This window comes from Chlorocebus sabaeus, chromosome 11, assembly GCF_047675955.1.
Source record: "Chlorocebus sabaeus isolate Y175 chromosome 11, mChlSab1.0.hap1, whole genome shotgun sequence".
In the NCBI taxonomy this organism is placed as follows: domain Eukaryota; kingdom Metazoa; phylum Chordata; class Mammalia; order Primates; family Cercopithecidae; genus Chlorocebus; species Chlorocebus sabaeus.
In genome coordinates, this window is record NC_132914.1 from 4,928,267 (window position 1) to 4,953,829 (window position 25,563).

Here is a 25,563-nt window from a genome sequence, read left to right on the forward strand (position 1 = left end):
TATCACCTTTGAAATACAAGTCATGTCTTAATAGTGGAAAGAGTGGATGCTTTATTCACTTGTCTCAAAACTCAAAACAAGTTTGTCTGATTGTCATTTAGGATGTTGGAGAGAAAGCAGTGAGAGATGCATTTCCGGAAGCCGTTATCGTAAAGCCGTCAGACATCTTTGGAAGAGAGGATAGATTCCTGAATTCTTTTGCACGTACGTATTCTTTCTTAATGGTAGAAGAGAGGGATACTGATTAACCAAGTTGAAGTTGCTCAAGCTAACAGTTTTCTCTGATTGACAGACTAAGGATATATATATTTTTTCCTAGTTGCCTTTTTCTCCCCTAAGTTTTTCGTAGTCAGTGTAGTCTTTGTTATATTCCATATCAAAAGAAGCAACTTAGATTAATAGAAAGAGCATGAATTTGGGAGTCAGAGACTTGAGTTTAAGTCTTGGCCCAGCTAACTCTGTGACTTGGCAAATATTCGAATATCACATGGAATAGTTTCTTTATCCTAAAATCTCCTCCCTGTGTTATACGTATTGATTCTTACCCTCCTACCTACCCCCAACCCCAGACAACCACTGATCTTTTTATTGTCTCTATAGTTTTGCCTTTTCCAGGATATTAGAATCATGCAGTATGTAGTCTTTTTAGGTAGACTTCTTTCATTTAGCAATATGCATTTAAGGTTCTTTCATTTCTTTTCGTAGCTTGATAACTCATTTCTTTATATAGCTGAATAGTATTCCACAGTGTGGATTCCATTGTACTGGATATTGGTTTAACCAATTTAGATGTTTCTATCTTGTTTTTCCACCTGTTGCTTGTGTCCACCTAACATCTGTAATAATTTCTACTTAAAAAATTTGTGGTAAAATATATGTAGTATAAAATTTCCCATCTGCTGTGGGCTAAATTGTGCCCCCTCATAATTCGTATGTTGAAGCCTTAACACCATTGTGAATTTATTTGGAGTCAGGACTTTTGGAGGTAATTAAGGTTAAATGAGGCCATAAGGATGAGGTCATAATTCAGTAGGATTGGTGGCCTTATAAGAAGAGGCAAAAACAGAGATCTCTCTCTCCCTGTGTGCACATACTGAGGAAAGGCCATATGTGAGGACACAGCAAGAAATCTGCTGTCTACAAGCCAGAAAGCGAGCCCTCACCAGGAACCAAACTGGCTGGCACTTTGATCTTGAATTTGCCAGCCTCCAGAACTGTGAGAAAATACATTTTTATTGTACAAACCACCCAGTCGATGATATTTTGTTATGGTAGCCTGAGCAGACCAAAGTAGATTTTGGTTCCAAGAAGTGGGGTGCTGCTGTAACAAATACCTTAAAATGTGAACGTGCCTTTGCAACTAGGTAAAGGTAGAGGCTAGAAGAGTTTTGAGGTACCTGGTAGAAATGTGGACGTTAAGGGTGATTTTTGTAAGGTCTCAGATGAAAATGAATAATATGTCATTGGAACTGGAGAAAAGGTGACCCATATTATAAAATGGCAAAGAAATTGGCTGACCTGTATGTGTTCTAGTAGAAGGTAGAACTTGTGAGTGATGAAATTGTTTATTCAGCTGAGAAGATTTCTAAGTACAAAGTATTGAAGACATGCCTTGGTTCCTCCCGACTGCTTATAATAAAATACAAAAAGAGAGAAAGATGAAATGAAGAAGGACTTGTTAAGCAAAAAGGAACCAGAACCTGAAGATTTGGAAAATTCTCAGCTTATCCATATTGCAAAAAATGAGAAAGCTTGTTTTGAAGAGAACACTAGGAGTGTGGCTGAACAACCGTTTGATGAAGAGCTTGTGGATGCGACTCACAAACTAATAAACTATCTCAACAGAAGCCAGGAAGAGAGATGAGATTACATCAGCAAAGTCACCACCAGTTTGAACTAGAAGGGGCGGAATGAAAGAAGCCTGTTTGACTTCTGATATCCTATAGGACCAGACCATAGAGCTATTTGGCTGTGAATTTGAGTTATTCTTCAAGAAAAGGGAAGAATGACCCCAAAAGTGGTTCAGAGATGTTGAGAACTACTTCTTTGGTTTCAAAGGATGGGGCCATTGCCTCACTTTAAACAGACCGTATGGTCTGTGTCAGAGGCCTGGGAGGTGGGACCACCCAGAGTCTTGGAGGTACAGCTGCCTGATCCTTGGGACTGTAGCCGTCTGGAACCTTTGAGGTGTGACTCTCTGCCCAGCAGAGCTACTGGGGTGGGACTACTGCCCCAGTAGGTCCTGGAAGTGAGAACTACCGCTTCAGTGGGTCCTGAAGGTGAGACCACCACCTCTATGAATCTAGAAGGCAGTGCATCTAGGCAGAGAAGATTATTCTTGATTTTTATAGCCACCTTAATGGTTGTAAGGTGGTATTTCATTGTGTGTGTTTTTGATTAGATTCTAAAATCTAATAGAATTTACCTTGCTAAGTTTTGGACTTGCTTGGGACTTGTCACCCTTTCTTCTTTCTTACATCTTCCTTTTAGAATAGGAATGTCTATCTTACGCCTGTCTCACTGCTGTATTTTGGAAGCACATAACTTGTCTGGTTTCACATGTTCATAGTTAGGAATTTTGCTTCAGGATGACCCATACCTTGAGTCTTACCTATATCTGATTTAGATCATATTTGGATGAGACTTTGGAGTTTAGAGTCTTAAGACTAAGACAGGATTAAGATCCTTTTAACTATTGATAAGAATACAGTTCAGTAGAATTAAGTTATTTACATTGTTGTGCAACCAATCCCCAGTACTTTTTCTTCTTGTACAACTGAAATTCTATACCCCTTTAAACAACTCCCTGTTCCCTCCTTCCCCCCAGACCCTGGCAACTACCATTCTGCTTTTGGTTTCTATGAATTTGACCACCTCATATAAGTGCAATCATCCAGTATTTGTCTTTTTGTAGCTGGCTTATTTGACTTAGCATAATATGCTCAAGGTTCATGTTGTACCGTGTGATGTGATTTCCTTCCTGCTGAAGACGGAATAATATTCTGTTGTGTGTGTTTACCACATTCTGTTTAATAAGCCATCCATCAATGGATACTTGGGTTGCTTCCCACTTTTGGCTATTGTGAATAATGCTGCAGTGACCATGGATGTATGAAATATCCCTGATTTCAGTTATTTGTTGTATGTACTGAAAAGTGGAATTCTGTATCATATGGTTTATCTACTTTTACTTTTTCGACAAGCTACCATAGTGTATTCCATAGTGGCTGCACCATTTTACATTGCCACCAATAGTGCACAAGGTTTCCAGTTTCTCCAGGTCTTTGTCAACATTTGTTATTTTCTGTTTTTTTTGATAATAGCCATCCTAATGGTTGTAAGGTGGTATTTCATTGTGTGTGGTTTTTTTGTTTTTGTTTTTGAGATTGGGTCTTGCTCTGTCACCTAGGCAGTGATACAGTCGCAGCTCACTGCAGCCTTGAACTCCTGGGCTCAGGGGATTCTCTTGCCTCAGTTTCCTACATAGGTGGGACTACAGGTGTGTACCACCACACCTGGCTAAAAAGATATAAATATCTTTGTAGAGACAGGTCTTGCTCTCTTGCCCGGGCTGGACTTGAACTCCTGGCCTCAAGCAGTCTTTTTGCCCCAGCCTCCCAAAGTGCTGGGATTATAGGCATGGGCCAGCTTGCCTGGCCACAATGTGGTTTTGATTTATGTTTTCCTAATGATTAGTGACGTTGAGCATCTTTTCATGTGCTTTTTGGCTACTTTATTATTTGGAGAAATGTCTGTTCATGTCCTTGGCTAATTTTTTAAATTGGGTTGTTTATTTTTTGTTATCAAGTTGTAGGAGTTTATTTATTCAGAACATTAAATGCTTATCAGACATGTGATTTGTAAAATTTTCTCTCATTTTTTAGTTTGCCTCTTCACTCTGTTAATTGTGTTCTTTGTGGCACAGAAGTTTTTAATTTTGATGTAGTCAGGTTTATCTATTTTTACTTTTGTTGCCTGTGCTTTTAGTATTGTGTCTAAGGAGTCATTGCCAAGTCCAATGCCATGAAGCTTTCTCCTTTTGTTTTTGTCTAAGAGTTTTAGTTTTAGCTCTTAGGTTTAGGTCTTTGATCCATTTTGACTTAGTTTGGGTATATGGTATGAGGTAAGGGTCCAATTTTATTCTTTTGCATGTGGATATCCAGTATGTTGAAAAGAGTATCTTTCCCTATTGAATGGTCTTGGTGCTTTTGTTGAAAATCATTTGACCATATATGCAAGAGTTATTTTTCTCTATTCCATTGCTCTGTATGTTTGTCTTTATGCCACTGTTTTGATCACTACACTGTTTTGATTGCTGTGCCTTTGTAATCAGTTTTGAAATCAGAAAGTGTGAGACTTCCAAAAATTTGTTCTTTTTCAAGATTGTTTTGGCTGTTTAAAGGAATCCCTTTAAAGTCCATATGAATTTTAAGATGCAGTTTTCTGTATTTCTGCAAAAATAAAAAGCCATTGGGATTTTGATAGGGATTGCATTAAATCTGAGATTGCTTTGGGTAGAGTTGACATGTGTCTTAGTCCATTTTGTGGAGCAACAAATGTTGAGTAATTTATAAAGAAGAGAAATGTATTTCTAACAGTTCAGGAGGCTGGGAATCTCGAGATCTAGGTGCTGTCATCTGGTGAGGGCCTTCTTGCTGTGTGCTTACATGGTAGAGGGTGGAAGGGTAAAAGGGACAAATGCTGTGTCCCCACATGGCAGAAGAGGAGAAGAGCAAGCTAGCTGAATGCTGCATGAAGCCTCCTTTATGAGGTCCTTAATCCCATTCATGAGGGAGCACCCTCATGACCTAATTATCTCTTAGTTCCTGTCACATTGGCAACGTCTGAACTTTGGAGGGAATGTATTTAAACCATAGCAACATCCTGACAATATTAAGTCTTCCATTCCATGAACTTGGGATGCCTTTCCATTTAATTGTGCCTTTAATTTCTGTCAGCAATGTTTTGTGATTTTCAGCATGTGTCTTTTGCCACTTTGATAAAGTTTATTTTTAAGTATTTTATTCTTTATTGTATCATTGTGAATAATTTCTACTCTTTTTTTGAGACGGAGTCTCACTCTGTTGCCCAGGCTGGAGTGCAGCGGCACAATCTTGGCTTACTGCAACCTCTGCCTCCCGGGTTCAAGTGATTCTCCAGCCTCAGCCTCCCAAGTAGCTGGGACTACGGGTGTGTGCCAACACGCCCAGCTAATTTTTGTATTTTTAGTAGAGATGGAGTTTCACCATATTGGCCAGTCTGGTCTCAAACTCTTGATCTTGTGATCCACCCGTCCTGGCCTCCCAAAGTGCTGGAATTGCAGGCATGAGCCACTGTACCTGGCCTAATTTCTACTCTTAAATTCTTTAATAAAAAAAAAATTAAAAAAATAAAGAACTTTTTTAACCTAACATTTAAACTACTTGGGATTTGTTTTAGTTTATGGTGAGAACTAAAACATTTTCTCACGTTTTTTTTCAAATAGCAGAATAATTGTGCCAGCACCATGTATCAACTAATATTTCCATCAGGCCCTTTTTCTGGGTTATCTGTGCTGTATCACTCATCTGTTGATACTGCAGCAGAACGCATCTAGATATTAACTAGATAGACAGCTCACCTGTTCTGTTGCCGTATCAATAGATAAGTATGATAAGGAGGAAGAGTTCTGTGTTTCTCCTTAGAATGGGTGCAGCTAGAGTCCAGTCTTGGTCATGGCGATGCCTTTAGCATTGCAGAGCAGACTAGTTGTCAAGCCATTTGACCTCTATTCTTTATTCTTCACGGTTTTAAACGTTTGGCCTTTTTATTTTCCGTGTTTGTTATCTGGAAAGCTAATGACTGCCTTTTGTAAGTGCATTTACTTCCTCAGAGTCAGCTACATTCATTATATTATTTCTATTATGCACAGTAATTATGTTAATCTTAAGATTGTTGGATCTTAGAGCAACTTAAACCTTCTCAGTATAGTTCTCATTCTTTCTTCTGCTAGATATGCATCAGTTTGGTCTTATACCCCTTGGATCTTTGAGCTGGATGACAGTTAAACAACCAGTATATGTAAGTACTTGGATGAAGGGGATCAGAAAGGGATTTTTGATGAATTCAGATTTGGGTGATCAGGTTTCTGGTTTTGTCCTAATTTAGTAACTCTGTCATTTTCTTTGTCAACTTGTGTCAGCTAGCTCCCTCTCAGTTTACTTAAGAGGTACATGCCTTCTCTGTGTCTTCACTTGTTCATTCATTTAAGAAAAAATTATTGAACTCCGAATGTGCTAGACACATCATACATGTCACGTATCATTAGGGAAATAAAGATATTAACTAGATAGACACAAATTGCTGTTCTCAAATTGCTTTCAGTCTGAGGCAGATAAGTAAAGCAGGTATTGTACCATGTGATGAGTGCTATGATAAGGAGAGGGTTTTATGTAATTACATCAGAAGGGCACCTAATCTAGACTTGGGCATCTCAGAAGGAAGGGCGTTTAGGGTAAAACCTTAAAGATGACTAAAGCCCAATGAAGGGAGTTGGGGAAGAGTATTACACGCGGAGGGAACAGTATATACAGGGGCCCAGAGGTGAAAGAGCATGTTGGATTCCATGTTAGATCAAACCAAGTTTTCTCAGTAGTGGCACTATTGACATCTTGAGCCAGACAATTCTTCGTTATGGGGGTTGTTGAAGGATGTTTGGCAGCATTCCTGCCCTCTAGCCACTAGATGCCAGTCACACCATCCTTCAGATGTGACAACTGAAAATGACTCCAGACAGTTGTCAACTGTCCCCTGGGGGCCAAAATCACTATTACTATTTTTGAAAATCAAAATGGTAGAATATTAGCAATTCCATATGGTTCAGCCGAATGGTTTGCGATGGTTAATAAGAGAGTTGGGAGTGGTAAGAGATGAGCTTGGCAAGTTGTGGGCAAAAGCAAATCAGAAAGGCCTCAAGCTGTCTGAGGGTAAGTGCATTCCTACTACAGAAAATACTTGGATGAGCCTTGGATTATACGTACTTGGAAAATACTTGGATAGCAGGGATTATTTGAGCTCTGGGGAAGACTCATTCTTTTAAGAAGCTTTCTGGGAATAGATAATGCTATTATTTTAACTTCACATTTTCTTTGTTGAGATCAGTGTGGCCTTCTTCCTTTCTCCTTCCTTCCTTCCTCTTTCCCTTCTTTCCTTTTCTTTCTATCTCTCCATCTCCCATTCTCTCTCTTTTTCAACAATTACTTAAACATATATTATAATTTCTTATAGGTCGTAGATGTGTCCAAAGGAATTGTTAACATAGTTAAGGATCCCGATGTCAGCGGGAAAACCTTTGCTTTTGTTGGGTAAGTGCTTAAGAGTTTGAATTTTAAAATGTGCTATTATAATGAAGGAACCAATATCTACATTAGTTACTAACAGATTTATTTGTTGCACTTTTACAATATCAAAATCTCCTCATTGCTTGCATTAAGTCAGAATTTGAGGGAACCTGGAATCTACTTTAATGAATGATTCTACCGTTACCAAAGTCTGAGAACCACTGCCCTAGACTATTACATATACTTAGTTCCGTGACCCTTAGCGATGGTTTTGTACTACTCCAGTGGTGTTTTTAAATATAAAAGGATATTGCTGTAAATTCTAAAACACAAACAAAACACTTTCAGGGAGTGAGTGTGGTTATAAAACCACATTAATTTTGATGGAGTATCACAATGACCCCAGATACTGAAAATGGGTGGTTTATAGCACAATTACTAGTGCTATGCAAGATTGATTATTTCTTTTATGCTCTTTGCTAAAATTTGCTCTCAGAAAAAAATGGGTACAGTTAAGCTATGTGACTTATCTGAAATTACTAAATCATATCACAGCTAAGCTTAGGACTTTTTTTGCTGAATTAACTAAACGTCAAAAACTAAGACTTCATTTGCCAAGTTGAGAGGTATCAAATTCACCTAGTAAGTGATTCAGAACACTGTGATTCTGTGAAGCAAACTAGTGACAGTTGGCATCTGTGAAAGTGAAGGATCTGGCTCAGTAAATGAGGGATAGCCTAATTCCTAAGAAATATTTGCCTCTAGAGGAAAATGACACTTTTCTCTTTAAGCCAAGAGGCATAGAATATATTCCCAGAATTCTGAATCTATACATTGTTCTGTTCCACTATTATTATTTAACAAACAATTTTTTTCAGTGTGAAAAGCTCTTGGTTTTCCATGTCAACTAGCAGCTGCGAAACATATTTCTCCTATTCAGTTCCCATTTTGGTACATTAGCATGCAATCAGTTATATAGTCTAGGGGAAGAATTATAATTCGGTATATTCAATACAGGTTTCATAAAATACTGAACACAAAAGACATTAGTTCTAGTGAAGAGGTATATGGACTAGGATTTCAGGGAATAAATGAGCAGAAATGGCTTTGTGAACTTTACTTGCTCCAGCTCTGGATAAGTTGCACGTTTTCCTTTTTACCTTTGCCCAGCCACTATCCTCTCGTCTGGGCTCCAGTAAGTCATTCTTGTCTGGCGTAATGATGGGAAAAATAATACTAGACATTGCCGTGTAGATACTTTTCCTCTTGAAATTGTAGATATGCATCTACACATTTCTTGTCTCTTCAACCCCAGGAAAAAATCTTTGCTTTTTTCTATGATATTTTGAGGCTAAGGCAGTGGCATAAGACTGTAATTTAACTCCTAGGTTTTTTGTAGTTACGAATTGTATTATGTTGGTCCATTCTATTTGCCATTCATTCATAAAATACCTATTGATACACACTCATACATACACACAGCTGTGATGATGAATAAACACATTCAGCAAAATCACGATGTATAAGATCAGCATAGAAAAATCAATATATACTAGTAAATGAACAATCTGAAAATAAAATTAAGAAAAGATTTTATTCACAGCAGCATCAAAAATAATAGAATATTTTTAAGTATAAGTTTAACAATTTAATTTGTTGTATTATACCTAATAAGCAACAAGACATCCCATGTTCATGGATTGGAAGAGTCAGTATGATTAAAATGATAAGTTCCTTCAAATTGATCAACGAATTCAACTTAATTTTATCAAAATTCCAGCACACTTTTTTGCAGAAGTTGATAAATTGATTCTAAATTTATATAGTAATGCAAAGACCCACAATAGACAAAACCATTAAGTTTCATAATTTTGAAACTTAACAGCTATAATTATCAAGATAGTGTGGTACTGACATAAAAATTGACATATAGATGAATTAACCAGAATTGATAGTTCAGAAATAAATCTTTATGGACAACTGATTTTTGAAAAAGGTGGTATGGCATTTCAAAGGGGAAAGGATAGTCTTTTCAAGAAATGGTTTTGGGATATCCACATTAAAAAAAGATGAACTTAGACTCCTACCTCGCACTGTACATGAAAAAATTAAAATAATTCTGACACTTCAGTGTAAAAGTTATAAAACAAGGATTGCTGACCAGATGGCCAAATAGGAACACCTCCAGTCTGCAGCTCCCAGTGAGATTGACGCAGAAGGCGAGTGATTTCTGCATTTCCGGCTGAGGTACCTGGTTCATCTCATTGGGACTTGTTGGACAGTGGGTGCAGCCCAAGGAGGGTGAGCCAAAACAGGGTGTGGTGTTGTCTCACCTGGGAAGCTTAAGGGATCGGGGAACTCCCTCTCCTATCCAAGGGAAGCCATTAGGGACTGTACCATGCGCTGTGGCCCAGATACTGCGCTTTTCCTACTGTCTTTACAACCCACAGACCAGGAGATTCACTCTGGTGCCCATACCTCCGGGGCCCTGGGTTTCGAGCACAAAACGGCAACTGTTTGGGCAGACACTGAGCTAGCCACAGGAGTTTTTTCCATACCCCAGTGGTACCTGGAACGCCAGTGAGACAGAACCTTTCACTCACCTGGAAAGTGGGCTGAAGCCAGGGAACCAAGTGGTCTGGCTTGGCGGGTCCCACCCCCACATTGTCCAGCAAGCTAAGATCCACTGGCTTGAAATTCTTGCTGCTAGTACGGCAGTCTGAGCTCGACCTGGACGTATGAGCTTGGGAGGGAGGGGCGTCTGCATTGCTGAGGCTTGAGTAGGTGGTTTTACCCTGACAGTGTAAACAGAGCCACCAGGAAGTTCAAGCTGGGCAGAGCCCACTGCAGCTCAGCAAGACCATGGTGGCCAGACCGCCTCTCCAGATTCCCTCCTCTCTGGGCAGGACATCTCTGAAAAAAAGGCAGCAGCCCCAGTCAGGGACTTATAGATAAAACCCCACCATCCTGGGACAGAGCACCTGGGGGAAGGGGCAGTTGGGGGTGCAGCTTCAGCAGACTTAAACGTCCCTGCCTGGCAGCTCTGAAGAAAGCAGCGGATCTCCCAGCACAGCATTTGAGCTCTGATAAGGGACAGACTGCCTCCTCAAGTGGGTCCCTGACCCACATGTGTCCTGACTGGGAGATACGTCCCTGTAGGGGCCAACAGACACCTCATACAGGGGAAATCTGTTTGACATCTGGCAGGTGCCCTCTGGGATGAAGCTTCCAGAGGAAGGAACAGGCAACAATCTTTGCTGTTCTGCAACCTCTGCCAGTGATACCCTAGCAAACAGGGTCTGGAGTGGACCTCTAGCAGACCTGCAGCAGAGGGGCCTGTTAGAAGGAAAACTAACAAACAGAAAAGAATAGGATCAACATCAACAAAAAGGACATTCACTCAGAGACCCCAGCCAAAGGTCACCGACTTCAAAGACCAAAGGTAGATAAATCCATGAAGATGGGGAGAAACCAGTCAGAAAGTCTGAAAATTCCAAAAACCAGAAAGCCTCTTTTCCTTCAAAGGATTACAGCTCCTTGCCAGCAAGGAAACAAAACTGGATGGAGAATGAGTTTGATGATTTGACAGAAGTAGACATGTTCTAACCCAATGCAAGGAAGCTAAGAACCTTGAGAAAAGGTTAGATGAATTGCTAACTAGAATAACCAGTTTAGAGAGGAACATAATGACCTGATGGAGCTGAAAACCACAGCATGGGAACTTTGTGAAGCATACACAAGTATCAATAGCCGGATTGATCAAGTGGAAGAAAGGATATCAGAGATTGAAGATCAACTCAATGAAATAAAGCAAAAAGACTAGAGATAAAAGAGTGAAAAGAAACGAACAGAACCTTCAAGAAATGTAGGCCTATGTGAAAATACCAAATCTACATTTGGTTGGTGTACCTGAAAGTGATGGGGAGAATGGAACCAGGAACCAATTTGGAAAACTCCAGGAGAACTTCCCCAACCTAGCAAGGCAGGCCAACATTCAAATTCAGGAAACACAGAGAACACCACAAAGATACTCCTCGAGAAGAGCAACCACAAGACACTTAATTGTCAGATTCACCAGGGCTGAAATGAAGGAAAAAATATTAAGGGCAGCCGGAGAAAAAGGTCAGGTTACCCACAAAGGGTATGTTACCCATGAGACTAACAGTGGATGTCTCAGCAGAAACCCTCCAACCCAGAAGAGAATGGGGGCCAATATTCAACATTCTTAAAGAAAAGAATTTTCAACCCAGGATTTCATATCCAGCCAAACTAAGTTTCATAAGCAAAGGAGAAGTGAAATCCTTTACAGACAAGCAAATGCTGAGAGATTTTGCCACCACCCCCTGCCTTACAAGAGCTCCTGAGGGAAGCACTAAACATGGAAAGGATCAACCGATACCAGCCACTGCAAAAACAAACCAAATTCTTAAGACCATTGACACTATGAAGAAACTGCATCAATTCATGGGCAAAATAACCAGCTAGCATCATAATGATAGGATCAAATTCACACATAACAATATTAACCTTAAATGGAAACGGGCTAAATGGCCCAATTAAAAGACACAGACTGACAAATTGGAGAAAGGGTCAAGACTCATCAATTTGCTGTATTCAGGAGACCCATTTCATGTGCAAAGACACACATAGGCTCAAAACAAAGGGATGGAGGAATATTTACCAAACAAATGGAAAGCAAAAAAAAAAAAAAAAAAAAAGCAAGAGTTGCAATCCTAGTCTGATAAAATAGACTTTAAACCAACAAAGATCAAAAAAGACAAGGGCATTACATAATGGTAAAGGGATCAATGCAACAAGAAGAGCTAACTATCCTGAATATATATGCACCCAATACAGGAGCACCCAGATTCAAAAATTAGGTTCTTAGAGACCTACAAAGAGACTTAGACTCCCACACAATAAAAGTGGGAGACTTTAACACCCCACTGTCAATATTAGAAAGATCAATGAGACAGAAAATTAGCAAGGATATACAGGACTTGAACTCAGCTCTGGATCAAGCAGATCTAATAGACATCTACAGAACTCTTCACCCCAAATCAACAGAATATAATTTATTCTCAGCACCACATCACACTTATTCTAAAATTGGCCATGTAGTTGGAAGTAAAATACTCCTCAGCAAATGCAAAAGAACAGAAATGACAGTCTCTCAGACCACAGTGCAATCAAATTAGAACTCAGGATTAAGAAACTCACTCAAAACTGCACAACTGCATGGAAACTGAACAACCTGCTCCTGAATGACTGCTGGGTAAATAACGAAATGAAGGCAGAAATAAAGATGTTCTTTGAAACCAATGAGAACAATGACACAATGTTCCAGAGTCTCTGGGACACATTTAAAACAGTGTGTAGAGGGAAATTTATTGCACTAAATGCCCACAAGAGAAAGCAGGAAAGATCTCAAATCAATACCCTAACATCACATTTAAAAACTAGAGAAGCAGGAACAAACAAATTTAAGAAGCTAGCAGAAGGCGAGAAATAGCTAAGATCAGAGCAGAACCGAAGGAGATAGAGACACGAAAAACCCTTCAAAAAAATCAATGACTCCAGGAGCTGTTTTTTTTTTTGTTTTTTGTTTTTTGTTTGTTTGTTTGTTTTTTAAACAACATAGATAGACTGCTAGCCAGACTAATAAAGAAGAAAAAGAAAAGAATCAAATAGATGCAATAAAAAATGATAAAGGGGATATCACCACTGATCCCACAGAAATACAAAGTACTATCAGAGAATACTATAAACACCTCTATGCAAATAAACTAGAAAGTCTGGAAGAAATGGATAAGTTCCTGGACACATATACCCTCCCAAGACTAAACCAGGAAGAAGTTGAATCCCTTAATAGACCTATAACAAGTTCTGAAATTGAGGTAGCAATTAATAGCTTACCAACAGGACCAGATGGATTCACAGCTGAATTATTCCAGAGGTGCAAAGAGGAGCTGGTACCATTCCTTCTGAAACTATTCCAATCAATAGAAAAAGAGGGAATCCTCCCTAACTCATTTTTTGAGGCCAGCATCATCCTAATACCAAAACCTGGCAGAGACATAACAAAAAAAGAAAATTTCAGGCCAATATCCCTGAAGAACACTGATGGGAAAATCTTCAATAAAATACTGGCAAACTGAATCCAGCAGCACATCAAAAAGTTTATCCAGCATGATCAAGTCGGCTTCATCCGGGGATAAAAGGCTGGCTCAACATACACAAATCAATAAATGTAATCCATCACGTAAACAGAACCAATGACAAAAACCATATGAATATCTCAATAGATGCAGAAAAGGCCTTCGACAAAATTCAGCAGCCCTTCATGCTAAAAACCCTCAATAAACTAGGTGTTGATGGACCATATCTCAAAATAATAAGAGCTATTTATGACAAACCCACAGCCAATATCATACTGAATGGGCAAAAACTGGAAGCATTCCCTTTGAAAATCGGCACAAGACAAGGATGCCCTCTCTCGCCACTCGTGTTCAACGTAGTATTGGAAGTTCTGGCCAGGACAATTAGGCAAGATAAAGAAATAAAGGGTATTCAATTAGGAAAAGAGGAAGTCAAATTGTCTCTGTTTCCAGATGACATGATGGTATATTTAGAAAACCCCATCCTCTCAGCCCCAAATCTCCTTAAGCTGATAAGCAACTTCAGCAAAGTCTCGGGATACAAACTCAATGTGCAAAAATCACAAACATTCCCATACACCAATAACAGACAAACCATGAGTGAACCAAATCATGAGTGAACTCCCATTCACAATTGCTACAAAGAATAAAATATCTAGGAATCCAACTTACAAGGGACGTGAAGGACCTCTTCAAGGAGAACTACCAACCACTGCTCAACAAAATAAAAGAGGACACAAACAAATGGAAAAACATTCCATGCTTGTGGATAGGAAGAATCAATATCATGCAAATGGCCATACTTCCCAAAGTAATTTATGGATTCAGTGCTATCGCCATCAAACTTCCATTGACTTTCTTCACAGAATTGGAAAAAAACTACTTTAAATTTCATATGGAACCAAAAAAGAGCCCACATAGCCAAGACAATCCTAAGCCAAAAGAACAAAGCTAGAGGCATCATACTACCTGACTTCAAACTGTACTGCAAGGCTACAGTAACCAAAACAGCATGTTACTGGTACCAAAACAGGTATATAGAGCAATGGAACAGAACAGAGGCCTCAGAATTAACGCCTACATCCATCTGTAGATCCATCACCTACAATCATCTGATCTTTGACAAATCTGACAAAAACAAGCAATGAGGAAATGATTCTCCATTTAATAAATGATGTTGGGAAAACTGGGTAGCCGTATGCAGAAAGCTGAAACGATACCTTCCTTACATCTGATACAAAAATTAACTCAAGATGGATTAAAGACTTAAACATAAGACCTAAAACCATAAAAACCCTTGAAGAAAAGCTAGGCAATACCATTCAGGACATGGGCATTGGCAAAGACTTCATGACTGAAACACGAAAAGCAATGGCAACAAAAGCCAAAATAGACAAATGGGATCTAATTAAATTAAAGGGCTTCTGCACAGTGAACAGGCAACCTACAGAATGGGAGAAATTTTTTGCAATCTATCCCTCTGAAAAAGGGCTAATATCCAGAATCTACAGAGAACTTAAACAGATTTACAAGAAAAATCTCCATCAAAAAGTGGGCGAAGGATATGAACAGACACTTCTCAAAAGAAGACATTTATGCAGTTCAATAAACGTATGAAAAAAGCTCATCGTCACTGGTCTTTAGAGAAATGCAAATCAAAACCACAGTGAAATACCATCTCACATCAGTTAGGATGGCGATCATTAAAAAGTCAGGAAACAACAGATGCTAGAGAGGATGTGGAGAAATAGTGATGCTTTTACACTGTTGGTGGAAGTGTAAATTATTTAGTTCAACCATTGTGGAAGACAGTGTGGCAATTCCTCAAGGATCTCAAAGTAGAAATACCATTTGACCCAGCAATCCCATTACTGAGTATATATACCCAAAGGATTATAAATCATTCTACTATAAAGACACATGTATGTTTATTGCAGCACCATTCACAATAGCAAAGACTTGGAACCAACCCAAATGTCCATCAGTGATAGACTGGATAAAAGAAAATGTGGCGCATATACACCATGGAATACTATGCAGCCAGTATACAGAAAAGGATGAGTTCATGTCCTTTGCAGGGACATGGATGAAGCTGGAAACCATCATTTTAAGCAAACTCACCCAAGAACAGAAAACCAAACACCATATGTTCTCACTCATAAATGGGAGTTGAACAATAAGAACACATGGACACAGGGAGTTGAACGTCACACACTGGGGCCTGCCAGGAGTGGGGGGGCTAGAGGAGGGATAGCATTAGGAGAAATACCTAATGTAGATGACAGGTTGATGGGTGCAGCAAACCATCATGGCACATGTATACCTATGTAACAAACCTATACATTCTGCACGTGTACCCCAGAAGTTAAAGTAAAATTAAAAAAAAATTTCAATTGGTAAAAATGTAAAAAAAAAAAAATAGTTATAAAACTATAATAATTTTGGAAGGAAAATAGAAAATCTTCTAGACCTTGGGTTCTAGAAGATTTTTAGCTATGGCATCAAAAGCATATTTCATAAAATAAAAAATAATTGGATACATTAGACTTCACCAAAATTAAAGCTCTTGTGTTTCAAAAGACACCATTAGGAAAATGAAAAAACAAGTCACAGATTGGGGGAAAATATTTGTTAATTACATATCTGATAATATCCAGAATATACAAAGAACTCTTAGAACTCAATGAGAAGACGATCCATTTTTTAATATGAGCAAAAGACGTGAATAGGCATATCAGCACAGCAGATGTACTTAATTGCTAAAAAGCACATGAAAAGATGCTCCATATCATTAGTCATTACGGAAAATGCAAATCAAAACCATTACGAGATACCAGTTCACAGAGAGAATAACAAATGTTGATGAAGACATGGAGTAATAGGAACCTTCATACATTGCTGGTAGGGGTGTAAAATTGTATAGCCACTTTAGAAAACAGTTTGGCATCTTCTTAAAAAGTTAGCATACATTTTCTGTATGGCCTATGGGTTTTACTCCTAGGTGTTTACCCAAAGGAAATGAAAATGTGCCTACACAAAGATTAGCGCTTAGATTTTCATAGCAACATTATCATAAATGCTAAAAATTGGAAACATCCCACATACTCATCAACTGATGAAAGGAAAAATGAAACATAGTAGCATTCCCATATAATAGAAGTTCAACAATAAAAGGAATGAAATATTGACATGTTACATGTATGGACCTCAAAAACATAGTAAATGAAAGAAGCTAGATGCAGAAGATCACATGTTCACATTCCATTTATATGAAGTATCTATAAAAGGCAAATGTAAGTAGATTAGTGATTGCCTGAGCCTAGGAGTAAAATCCAGGATTAAATGGCTGTGGAGGATCTTACTAGAGTAAGAAAAATATTCTAAAACTGGATTATGGTAATGATTGTATAACTACAATCATTATAATGATTGTATAACTTGGTAAATGTATGAAAAGTCATTTATTATATGCTTAAAGTGGATGAATTCTAATGTGCGTAAATTATGCCACAATAGTGAATAGCATGGGTAAGATTTCTGCCTTTGTGGAGCTTATAGGTTAGTGATGAGACGCATAAATAATAAGCAAAATAATTAAAATAAATGACCAAAAAGGAAAGTCCAGTGAATTGGAAAGAAAACCAGAAGGAGGGAGTTGGTAACTATATTGGGCGCTGCCAGAGATTGATTGAGTGACAGTACAGAGATTCATGGTCATCTTAATGACCTCATTTGAACATTGGGCAAAGGGCAGATTGGATTGCAGTGAGATTTGAATGGCAGGATAGGAACTGGAGGCAACAGTTAGGTAACTATTTGGAGAAGTTTCCCTGTAAAAGGGAGCAAAGGAAAGCAGTAAAGAGAAGGCTGTGAAACCTGAATGTCTTGTCAAGGGAGGTACCACCCTGGATTTGGAAGATTGTACATCTTGTTTATAAATTGGTAAGAATGGTCCAGGAAAGAGATACCGCTTGATGACTCAGGAGATGGGGCCGACAAAAAAGGAGCAAAGTCCTTCAGGAATTGAGAGGAGTTGGATACAGAGTGCAAATGAGGGTTTGACCTTTGTAAAAGGCAAACATTTCTTCCATTTTAACGAGGAAAAGAATTCAAGGATATATGCAGATGCAGGTGATTTGGCTGTGGGAATTTAAGGAGTATCTTTTCTTGTTGGAATGTGAGGTTAGCTAAAAGGCAGGATGGAGTGGGTCGGAAAAGTGTGTGGAAAATTTGAGGACAGAGAATATAGAAAGGATGCCCTGGGAGAATAGGAAAGAGCATTTCCTAGGAGAACATGTGGGATTGCCAAGCAGAACTGAGTGTTCCATTTGAAATTACTGATAAAATAATAAGGTGAAGTCAATCAGCTCAATTGTATTTTGTCTACAGTTTTGTCCCTCTGGGGTTTCAGGCTCAGAGAAGGCAGATGTTTGGATCAACCAGAGTGAGAGTTTTGCTTAGCAAGTATAATGGGTACGGGCCTGGGAGACAACGTTTTACTGAGGATATTTGCAGAGGGATAACTGTAATGCTGAGCCTTGAAATCTAAGCTGGGAGGGACGCGGGCTTCCATGTACCTTTGGCTGTGAGCAAGGGCACTTAAACTAGTGTTCCAGTTGTACTTAATGGAACATAAAGTGCTTCAGAACAGCTGAAGAGGAAACCTATTATGTAGAATTAGTTTACCCATGATACAGTTTTGTTTGTCATCATAAACATTCAAGTTGTTCTTGGCATAGCTTGTATTATGTATCCTGTAATGATCCTTACAAATCCTTCTGGAATTTGAAGAACCCTACTTTAAGGCCTTTGATGTTTCTCCTAGCTGATAATTTCATGTTTTTTAGTAAAGTATGTCAGGATAATGAGGTTCTCACTGAATTACCTTCACTCAGCTCTTGGTTGTCACAGATTTACTGTCATGAAACATGCAAATGAATTAGGAAATGGGTAAAGAAATATTAAAATGTATTATAAACACTGATACTTATTAATGCTAGATTAAAATCGTACAAAACTATTCAGATTAATGGAATAGAGCAGAAAGTTCAGAAACAGTCCCATTATATGTAAGGATATAGTATGTGATAAGGGTGACATTTCAGTATAGGGAAAGAAGCAGTGTAGTAAAGATTCTGTAAATAACATTGAAGCAATTGGCTTACATCTTGGGAAAAATGTAATTACATGTTTGCCTTATATCATGTACAAAAATATGTCACAGAAGTAACTTTATAGTAAAAAAAAAATCTTTTTTTATAAGCTTTAGACAAAATGTGGACATTTATGTCACTGCAGAGGAATTTTCTAACTATGAATCCAAGCCATAAGGAAAATCAGTAGTTTTGGTTAAACAGTTAAAATTTTATGTGCACGAAACACTATAAATAACACTAAAAGGTAAAATACAAACAATAAAAGGTATTTCCAACAATATCACTAAAATATAGAGAATTCTTGTTATTTATTTTTATAGACGGGGACTCCAGGAGGAAAGAAAAGATAAACGTATAAATAACCAAAAAGTCATGAAGAAATAATCTCTTATATTAAAGACATAATTAAAACATGAGATGCCTTTTTTTTTTTTTAAACCTAGCAGATTGGCAAAAAAAAATTTTTTTTATGACAACTCATTTTGGGTGGAGGGGGCATTCTTATTAACATTTTATATAAATTGATAGAACCATTTTGAAAAGCAGTTTAGAAGTATTCAATAAAAGCCTTAGAATTTCAAAGTCTACATTGACCCAGTTCCACTTCTACAAATATATTCACAATGCATAATCATGGATAAGTACAAATATTTATTACAAGAATGTTCATTAAAACATTATTTTATAAAAGAAAAAGATTTTTAATAGCTTAAATATCTCGAAACTGGCAATAGATAAAATACTTGTGATTACATGTAGCGTAATATGTGCAGTCATGAAACATGCAATAAAATGACGACGTGGAAAGACAATTATGATACAATGTTAAATGAAAAAGACATTACAGAATAGAATGGATTGTGTATTTATTAAAACCAAAATAATGTGTATATGTAAGGGGATGAGAAGCATATATTTCAATTATATTAACTATCTTTCATAATGGGATTATGGGTGATTTTTCTTTGTGCTAGTCTGTATCTACTACAGTCCATATATGTTTCCTTTTTTATAAGAAAAATGTTATTTTGTTATAAAGGAAAGTTTGTGAGAAGCATGTACTTGAAAGAACTGTGTATTGTCTTTTTATAGTCCAAATCGGTACCTCCTCTTTGACCTGGTGAAGTACATCTTTGCTGTGGCTCACAGATTGTTCCTCCCATTACCCTTGCCACTTTTTGTCTATCGGTAAGTAGAGTGCTCCTTTTGCGTGACTTGTGAAAAAGCTAACTCCACACACTTGTTCCTGATGTTCTCCCTTAGGGTTATAGGGTGTGTGAAGGGCTAGTCTCCAGATCTCCTAGTATTATGACATTAGCATAGGGAAGAAGCAGAAATAGATTCGTGTCGGCAAAAAAAATGTGTTGGGAGATTAAATCTGCAGTTTTTCACTTTCTCCAATTTAAATCCATTGAGTTTAATTTTGGAGAAATATCTTGCTGGGCACATACATAAGGGGCAGTCAGGTTCCCCTGTGTTTCATGTCGCACATTATTAAATCAACTTGATCATGCTATTGGGAAAGGAGTCAGGCTAATTCAGACTTGGATTTGTGGTCGCCTTCTCTTCTTTTCCCACTTCTTAGTTCACTTCTCTTTGTCGGTTAAATACCTTTGACTTGGCTGGCAGTGGTGGCTCGTGCCTATAATCCCAGCACTTTGGGAGGCCAACGTGGATGGATTGCTTGAGCCCAGGGGTTCGAGACCAGCCTGGGCAATATGGTGAAACCCCATCTCTACAAAAAATACCAAATTAGCTGGATGTGGTGCATCTCCCTGTAGTCCCACCTACTGGGGTGGAGGTGGGGTGATGCAAGAGAAGTGCTTGAGCTTGGGAGTTCGAGGCTGCAGTGAGCTGAGATTGTGCGACTGCACTCCGGCCTGGGTGATGGCTAGTGCCCACAGTGGTATACACCTATAGTCCCAGCTACTTGGGAGGCTGAGGTGGGAGGATCACTTGAGCCCAGGAGTTTGAATCCAGCCTGGGCAACATAGTGAGACCCTGTCTCTGGAAAAAAAAAAAAGGAAAGAAAAGAAAAGAAAAACCCACTGCCCTGAGGTAACTGTTGATGGGAGCTCCTTTCTCGTCCTGGGTTTTATATTGCTGTCCTGATTTGAACCAAATAAAATAAAATCTTGGACTTACCATGCCACACCCTAGTGGTCTGGTTAGGGAGACTGTCACATCCATTGGCCACAAATTGATCTTCATTTGGGTTTTCGTTCATTCGTTCAACAAATATTTATTGAATGCCTACTATGTCTTAGATAATGTACTAGGTACTCAGAATATTACAATCAACACTCAAAAATCTTGTGGTCTAACAGGGGTACCAGAAAAATAGACCACTAGAATGCAGCATGATAACAATATTTATTGAGTATTGTACCTTTCAGACTATTTACTTTATCTCCTTTAATATCACAGCTATCTATAAAGTAAGTAAGGAGAGGTATATGGAGTGAGTAGAAGAGGAGGCCACAGAGTAAGAGAAACTTACAAGAAGGCCAAAAAGAAGTGATCAGACATTTAAGTGGGAAACGAGAGTTTGGAATTCCGAATGGAGTGTTTTAAGGAGGGAGTCGATGTTTTAAGAAGGGGAACATTGCTGTTCATTCACATGTGTCTCAAGCCCCTAGAACAATGCCTGGTACACAGTAGGCACTCTGTTGATATTGGTAGAATGAAGTCTTACAGAAGAGTCAAATAAGATAAAGGACAAAAAAAGAAAATGTCTACAAATGACCATTTGTGACTATGGCTTCAGTGCTGTGAAAGGGATATAAGCCAGATTGAAGTGAAGCGCTTTCATGGTTGTACATAAAATTGAGTTAGAGTTGGCTTATGTATGTCCATGACATGGTCCACTGAGGACACTAGAATATTTGAATATCTGAGGTTTAGATTAGACAGAGACCTGAAGTGATCTGTTAGCATAGAATGAGGGCACAGAGAGTTAGAGGTTTGTAATGAGCGTTTTTATTAAGCTATGTTAGCCCAATAAATTACTTTTTTCTGCCATTGAGGAATCTGAGGCTTTATATGTTGCTGGAGAAATTCTAACCAGCTTCCTTTTTCATTTATTTATACTATGCATTAGAATGTTGTTTTTCAAGCCTTTAAACAGCTGTGGAATCCTGTGTTCACTGAAGTTTTACATCAAGTCCTGCTGGGTAAATCCAATAAAAGAGCTGGTCTGGTTGCAGTGATGGATGATACTCAATACACGCACTCCCAAACCCTTGGCCCCCCAGGACTCCTTGGGGCCCCCGCAAATTCCTAGTGTTCCTCGGATGCTAGTTGAAAACCCACTGCTACTGGGCACAGTGGTGCACACCTGTAGTCCCAGTTATTTGGGAGGCTGAGGTGGGAGGATCACTTGAGCCCAGGAGTTTGAATCCAGCCTGAACAACATAGTGAGACCCTGTCTCTGGAACAAAAAAAGGGAGAGAACAAAAAAAAGGAAAGAAAAGAAAAAGCCACTGCCCTGAGGTAACCAATGATGGGAGCTCAAGTGGCATGTAAGGATCCCTTCAGTTTTCATTAGTAGTGAAGAGATGGCAGTATTGAAGATAGGTGGCCTTTCTCGTTTTGAGTTTTATATTGTCGTCCTGATTTGAACCATAGATTTTAGCCTTCTCCTTGCTTTTGGATTTTTTTTTTCTCCTCAAGGGCCCCAGTTTTTAGGGATTACGTTTTATATTTTACACACCATTCAGCTTGCCCTGTGTTCGTAAAGGCAGCGTATTTGAATATCTGAGGTTTAGATTAGATTGAATTTCACAGACGTGATTGAATATTGGAGTTTTTCTGTTTGCTTTGTTGTTTGTTGGTTTTATTTCTTTTTAGTTTAAGATCTGTTGTTTCTTTGGAGGAGAACAAAGTGTACCAGCAGTTACAGCAGCCAACTGGGTTGGCTTGAGAGGAGAGGGACCAAAAAGCAGAGGTAGCCTCACAGGTCGAGGTGCCAGGATGTGGTTATTTTCTTAAAAAAAAAAAAAAAAAAATCAGTTCAGATTGTTCTACAGCAGTCTGTCTTCCTGTAGTTCTCATAGGCTAGCTTACATCTTGGACAGAGAGATGCTTATCACATGTGCTATATATATTTCTTTTTCCAGATGGATAGCAAGAGTCTTTGAAATAAGCCCATTTCAGCCCTGGATAACAAGGGATAAAGTGGAGCGGGTGAGTATATGTGTGGAAAGCATCTGCCTGGGCAGATGATGGGAAGTTAGACTTACTTTGGTTTGCTTGCTTGCTTGTCTCCTGGCTGTTGTCTGTTTGCTGTTCTTGCTGTCTGCAGTCAGCCCTTCTACTAGCACTGAAACTCATCCACTTGCGCTGCTCCAGGGGGCGGCTCCTCCATACCTGCTGTCCGTCATTATCAGTGTTTCTTTCTCTGCGTGATCATTCGTGTCAACACACAAAATTACCTAATAGCTGCCCTGCCAAAGCCTCTCTTCCTCCCATCATTCTTCTAGCTACTTTCCTGTTGTGTCCCTTCACACCCTAACTCCTCCTGACTTCCTCCTAACATCCTGAAGAAACCGTTGACAGTTTCTTCATTCTTTCTTTAACCTACTCCAGTCAGGCTTTTATTCCCATTTCTCCCCTAAAATTGCTCTTTTCAAGGTTACCCACAATCTCCTTGCTGCCACATCCAATAGTCAGTTCTCAGACCTCATGTCATGTGCCCGTGCGTTTGCTTCCAGGGAGGATGCAAAATAAAATAAAAATACTATACCAATACCACGTCTACCTTTGATGACCTATGGACCATATATTGACAAGAAGCAGCCACATTGTACCCTGAATGCTACCTAAAACCTAAAGTGTAGAGAAGATGAGAAAATAGTGCTTAGGGAACGTGAGAAAGTGGGCAGCTCGTGTACTTTCTTCAGACATTGTTTATGAAAGATCAGGCAGGAGAACTGGTTGTCAGACACTTCAGTTTATCTTACACTAAAGTGTCTCTTACATTTATAATTGAGAAAGTGTTGACACAGTGGCCTGAGTGGGTTTTGGCTTTGGTTTGCAGACTGGCTTACAGCCCTCTGGTAAAAGAATTGCAGACTTTCAGGTGGGTAGGATGAGGGATTGATGCTGCTCTAGGTGCAAATGGATTCTGTTCATGTGGTTTGAAACAATCTGGGATCTTTGCAAACTTGACAGTTCATTGTCTTTCCCTATAAACAAGATGGGTTTGGTTTTCTAGCTCTGCAGTGAGCATTAGTCAACCAGGTTGAGCATAGCTGGAGCCAAAAAGTTAATTTTTTTTTTTTTTAATGGGCAAGGAACAAATGCTGTGTTATCTCCTAAATTCAAAGTTAAAATTGAGTCAGAACGCCCGTGCTCAGAAAACAGGGGCATGCGAGAACTGAGGAATGGACTGGCTCTGCTTTAGCCCTGATTTGATTCCTAAACCCTCCTGTGAAGCCTCCCCTGGCAAGTGTGATGACTTGTGCTTCCCTGCCATAGATTTATTTCTGTTGAAATCTGTATATAGAATGGCTCATGTACCGCCAACATCCTGTGCTCGTGGCTCCCACCAGGGACCTCGATCTGATCCTTGGTGATCTTGCCCTTTTGGTGTCTTAAGTCCTCTTTGTGTGTTCTACTTTTATAGTGATTTGCATGAATCGAAAATTGCCACATATTCTTTGAAAGCAATTAAGTCTCAATACTAGGACTCATGCCAGCTTGAATGTGTAAATGCTTGCTAGGATAGCACTTTGTTCTCGGCCAGTTTTCAGCGTTGTCTGCGGTCCTTTGTTTATTCAAAGATGCACATCACAGACATGAAATTGCCTCACCTGCCTGGCTTAGAAGACGTTGGCATTCAGGCAACGCCACTGGAACTCAAGGCCATCGAGGTGCTGCGCCGTCACCGCACCTACCGCTGGCTGTCTGCCGAAATTGAGGATGTGAAGCCGGCCAAGACTGTCGACTTTTAGTGCCTCCTGAGCAGCTCTTGGTTTTGGTGTCTTCGGGGTCAGCCCATGTGGTTTAAGCACCCAGCCAGGTCGTCTCTTTAGAGGATCCTGTACACAGTTCCACTATTAAAAACATTTGAGGTTGAATTCTGCAGTATTTTCTTTCTTGATTTACAAAATGAGAAATGCAGTCATTTAGAACTTGAGCATAATTTTTGTTAAACGTACATATTTAATAATGACATATATACTGTTTATTCTCTGAAATGCCAGAGAGTTTGAATTTTCCTATGACACACCACTTCTAGCATACGTTCTAGAAGACAAGGACCCTTTTTAATGTCAGAATATTGTAAAGACCACAAGTGATATGTGATTGTTTTTAATCTCCATTAAATGAGAGAGCATACAGTATCCCCTAACCCAAATGTGTTTACACTGAAGGTGTTTTTAAAATTCGTTTTAATAATGTCCATATGCCTTTTAAAAATAGTAGTATATACATAGAAAACCATTGTCCATAGATTCTCAAACCCCTTGCAGTAATTCCACAGTCTTCTTGGATCTGAGCTATCTGAGGCCCACCCCATGCCCTTAGTACCAAATCTGAGCCCTTAGTACCAAATCTGGATTATTTCAGACACGTAAGTGTAGATAGATTCTCTTCCCATGCAAAGGAGATGCTTCAGCTTCTATGCCAGCAGTGCCAGCACTTAGGAATTAGGACCTTCTAATGAAGTTCTTAAAATTGCAGCCAAGATCCAGATGAACAATTGGTTTAGTGTTGGCAGATCCCCCCAGTACAGTATGATTTAAAACTCCGACAATTTGTGGTGAAGCCAACATATCATTGTCCTGGGTGACCCAGGGTTGGTCATTGTGTTTCACTGGACTTCAGCCTCCTGATCTATGTTTGGGACAGGGATGTCAGTAAAAACCCTGTTTGATTATGGTAATCCCATCTCCTCCTTACAGAGAGAAAGGTATATCAGTGTTG

General features: G+C 39.0%; 1 protein-coding gene across 1 annotated transcript in view; it reads left to right on the top strand.

Annotated features, from left to right (window-relative positions):
- The window catches only part of NDUFA9 (NADH:ubiquinone oxidoreductase subunit A9), a 38,069-nt gene extending 13,356 nt beyond the window's left edge, over positions 1-24,713 (top strand). The window contains exons 6-11 of the mRNA XM_007967301.3: positions 102-204; positions 5,993-6,060; positions 7,267-7,343; positions 19,726-19,821; positions 22,752-22,818; positions 24,417-24,713. Of these exons, the coding sequence (XP_007965492.3) occupies positions 102-204; positions 5,993-6,060; positions 7,267-7,343; positions 19,726-19,821; positions 22,752-22,818; positions 24,417-24,587 (582 nt within the window). The 3' untranslated portion in view covers positions 24,588-24,713. The remainder of the gene's footprint in view (positions 1-101; positions 205-5,992; positions 6,061-7,266; positions 7,344-19,725; positions 19,822-22,751; positions 22,819-24,416) is intronic.
- Positions 24,714-25,563: the final 850 nt, after the last annotated feature.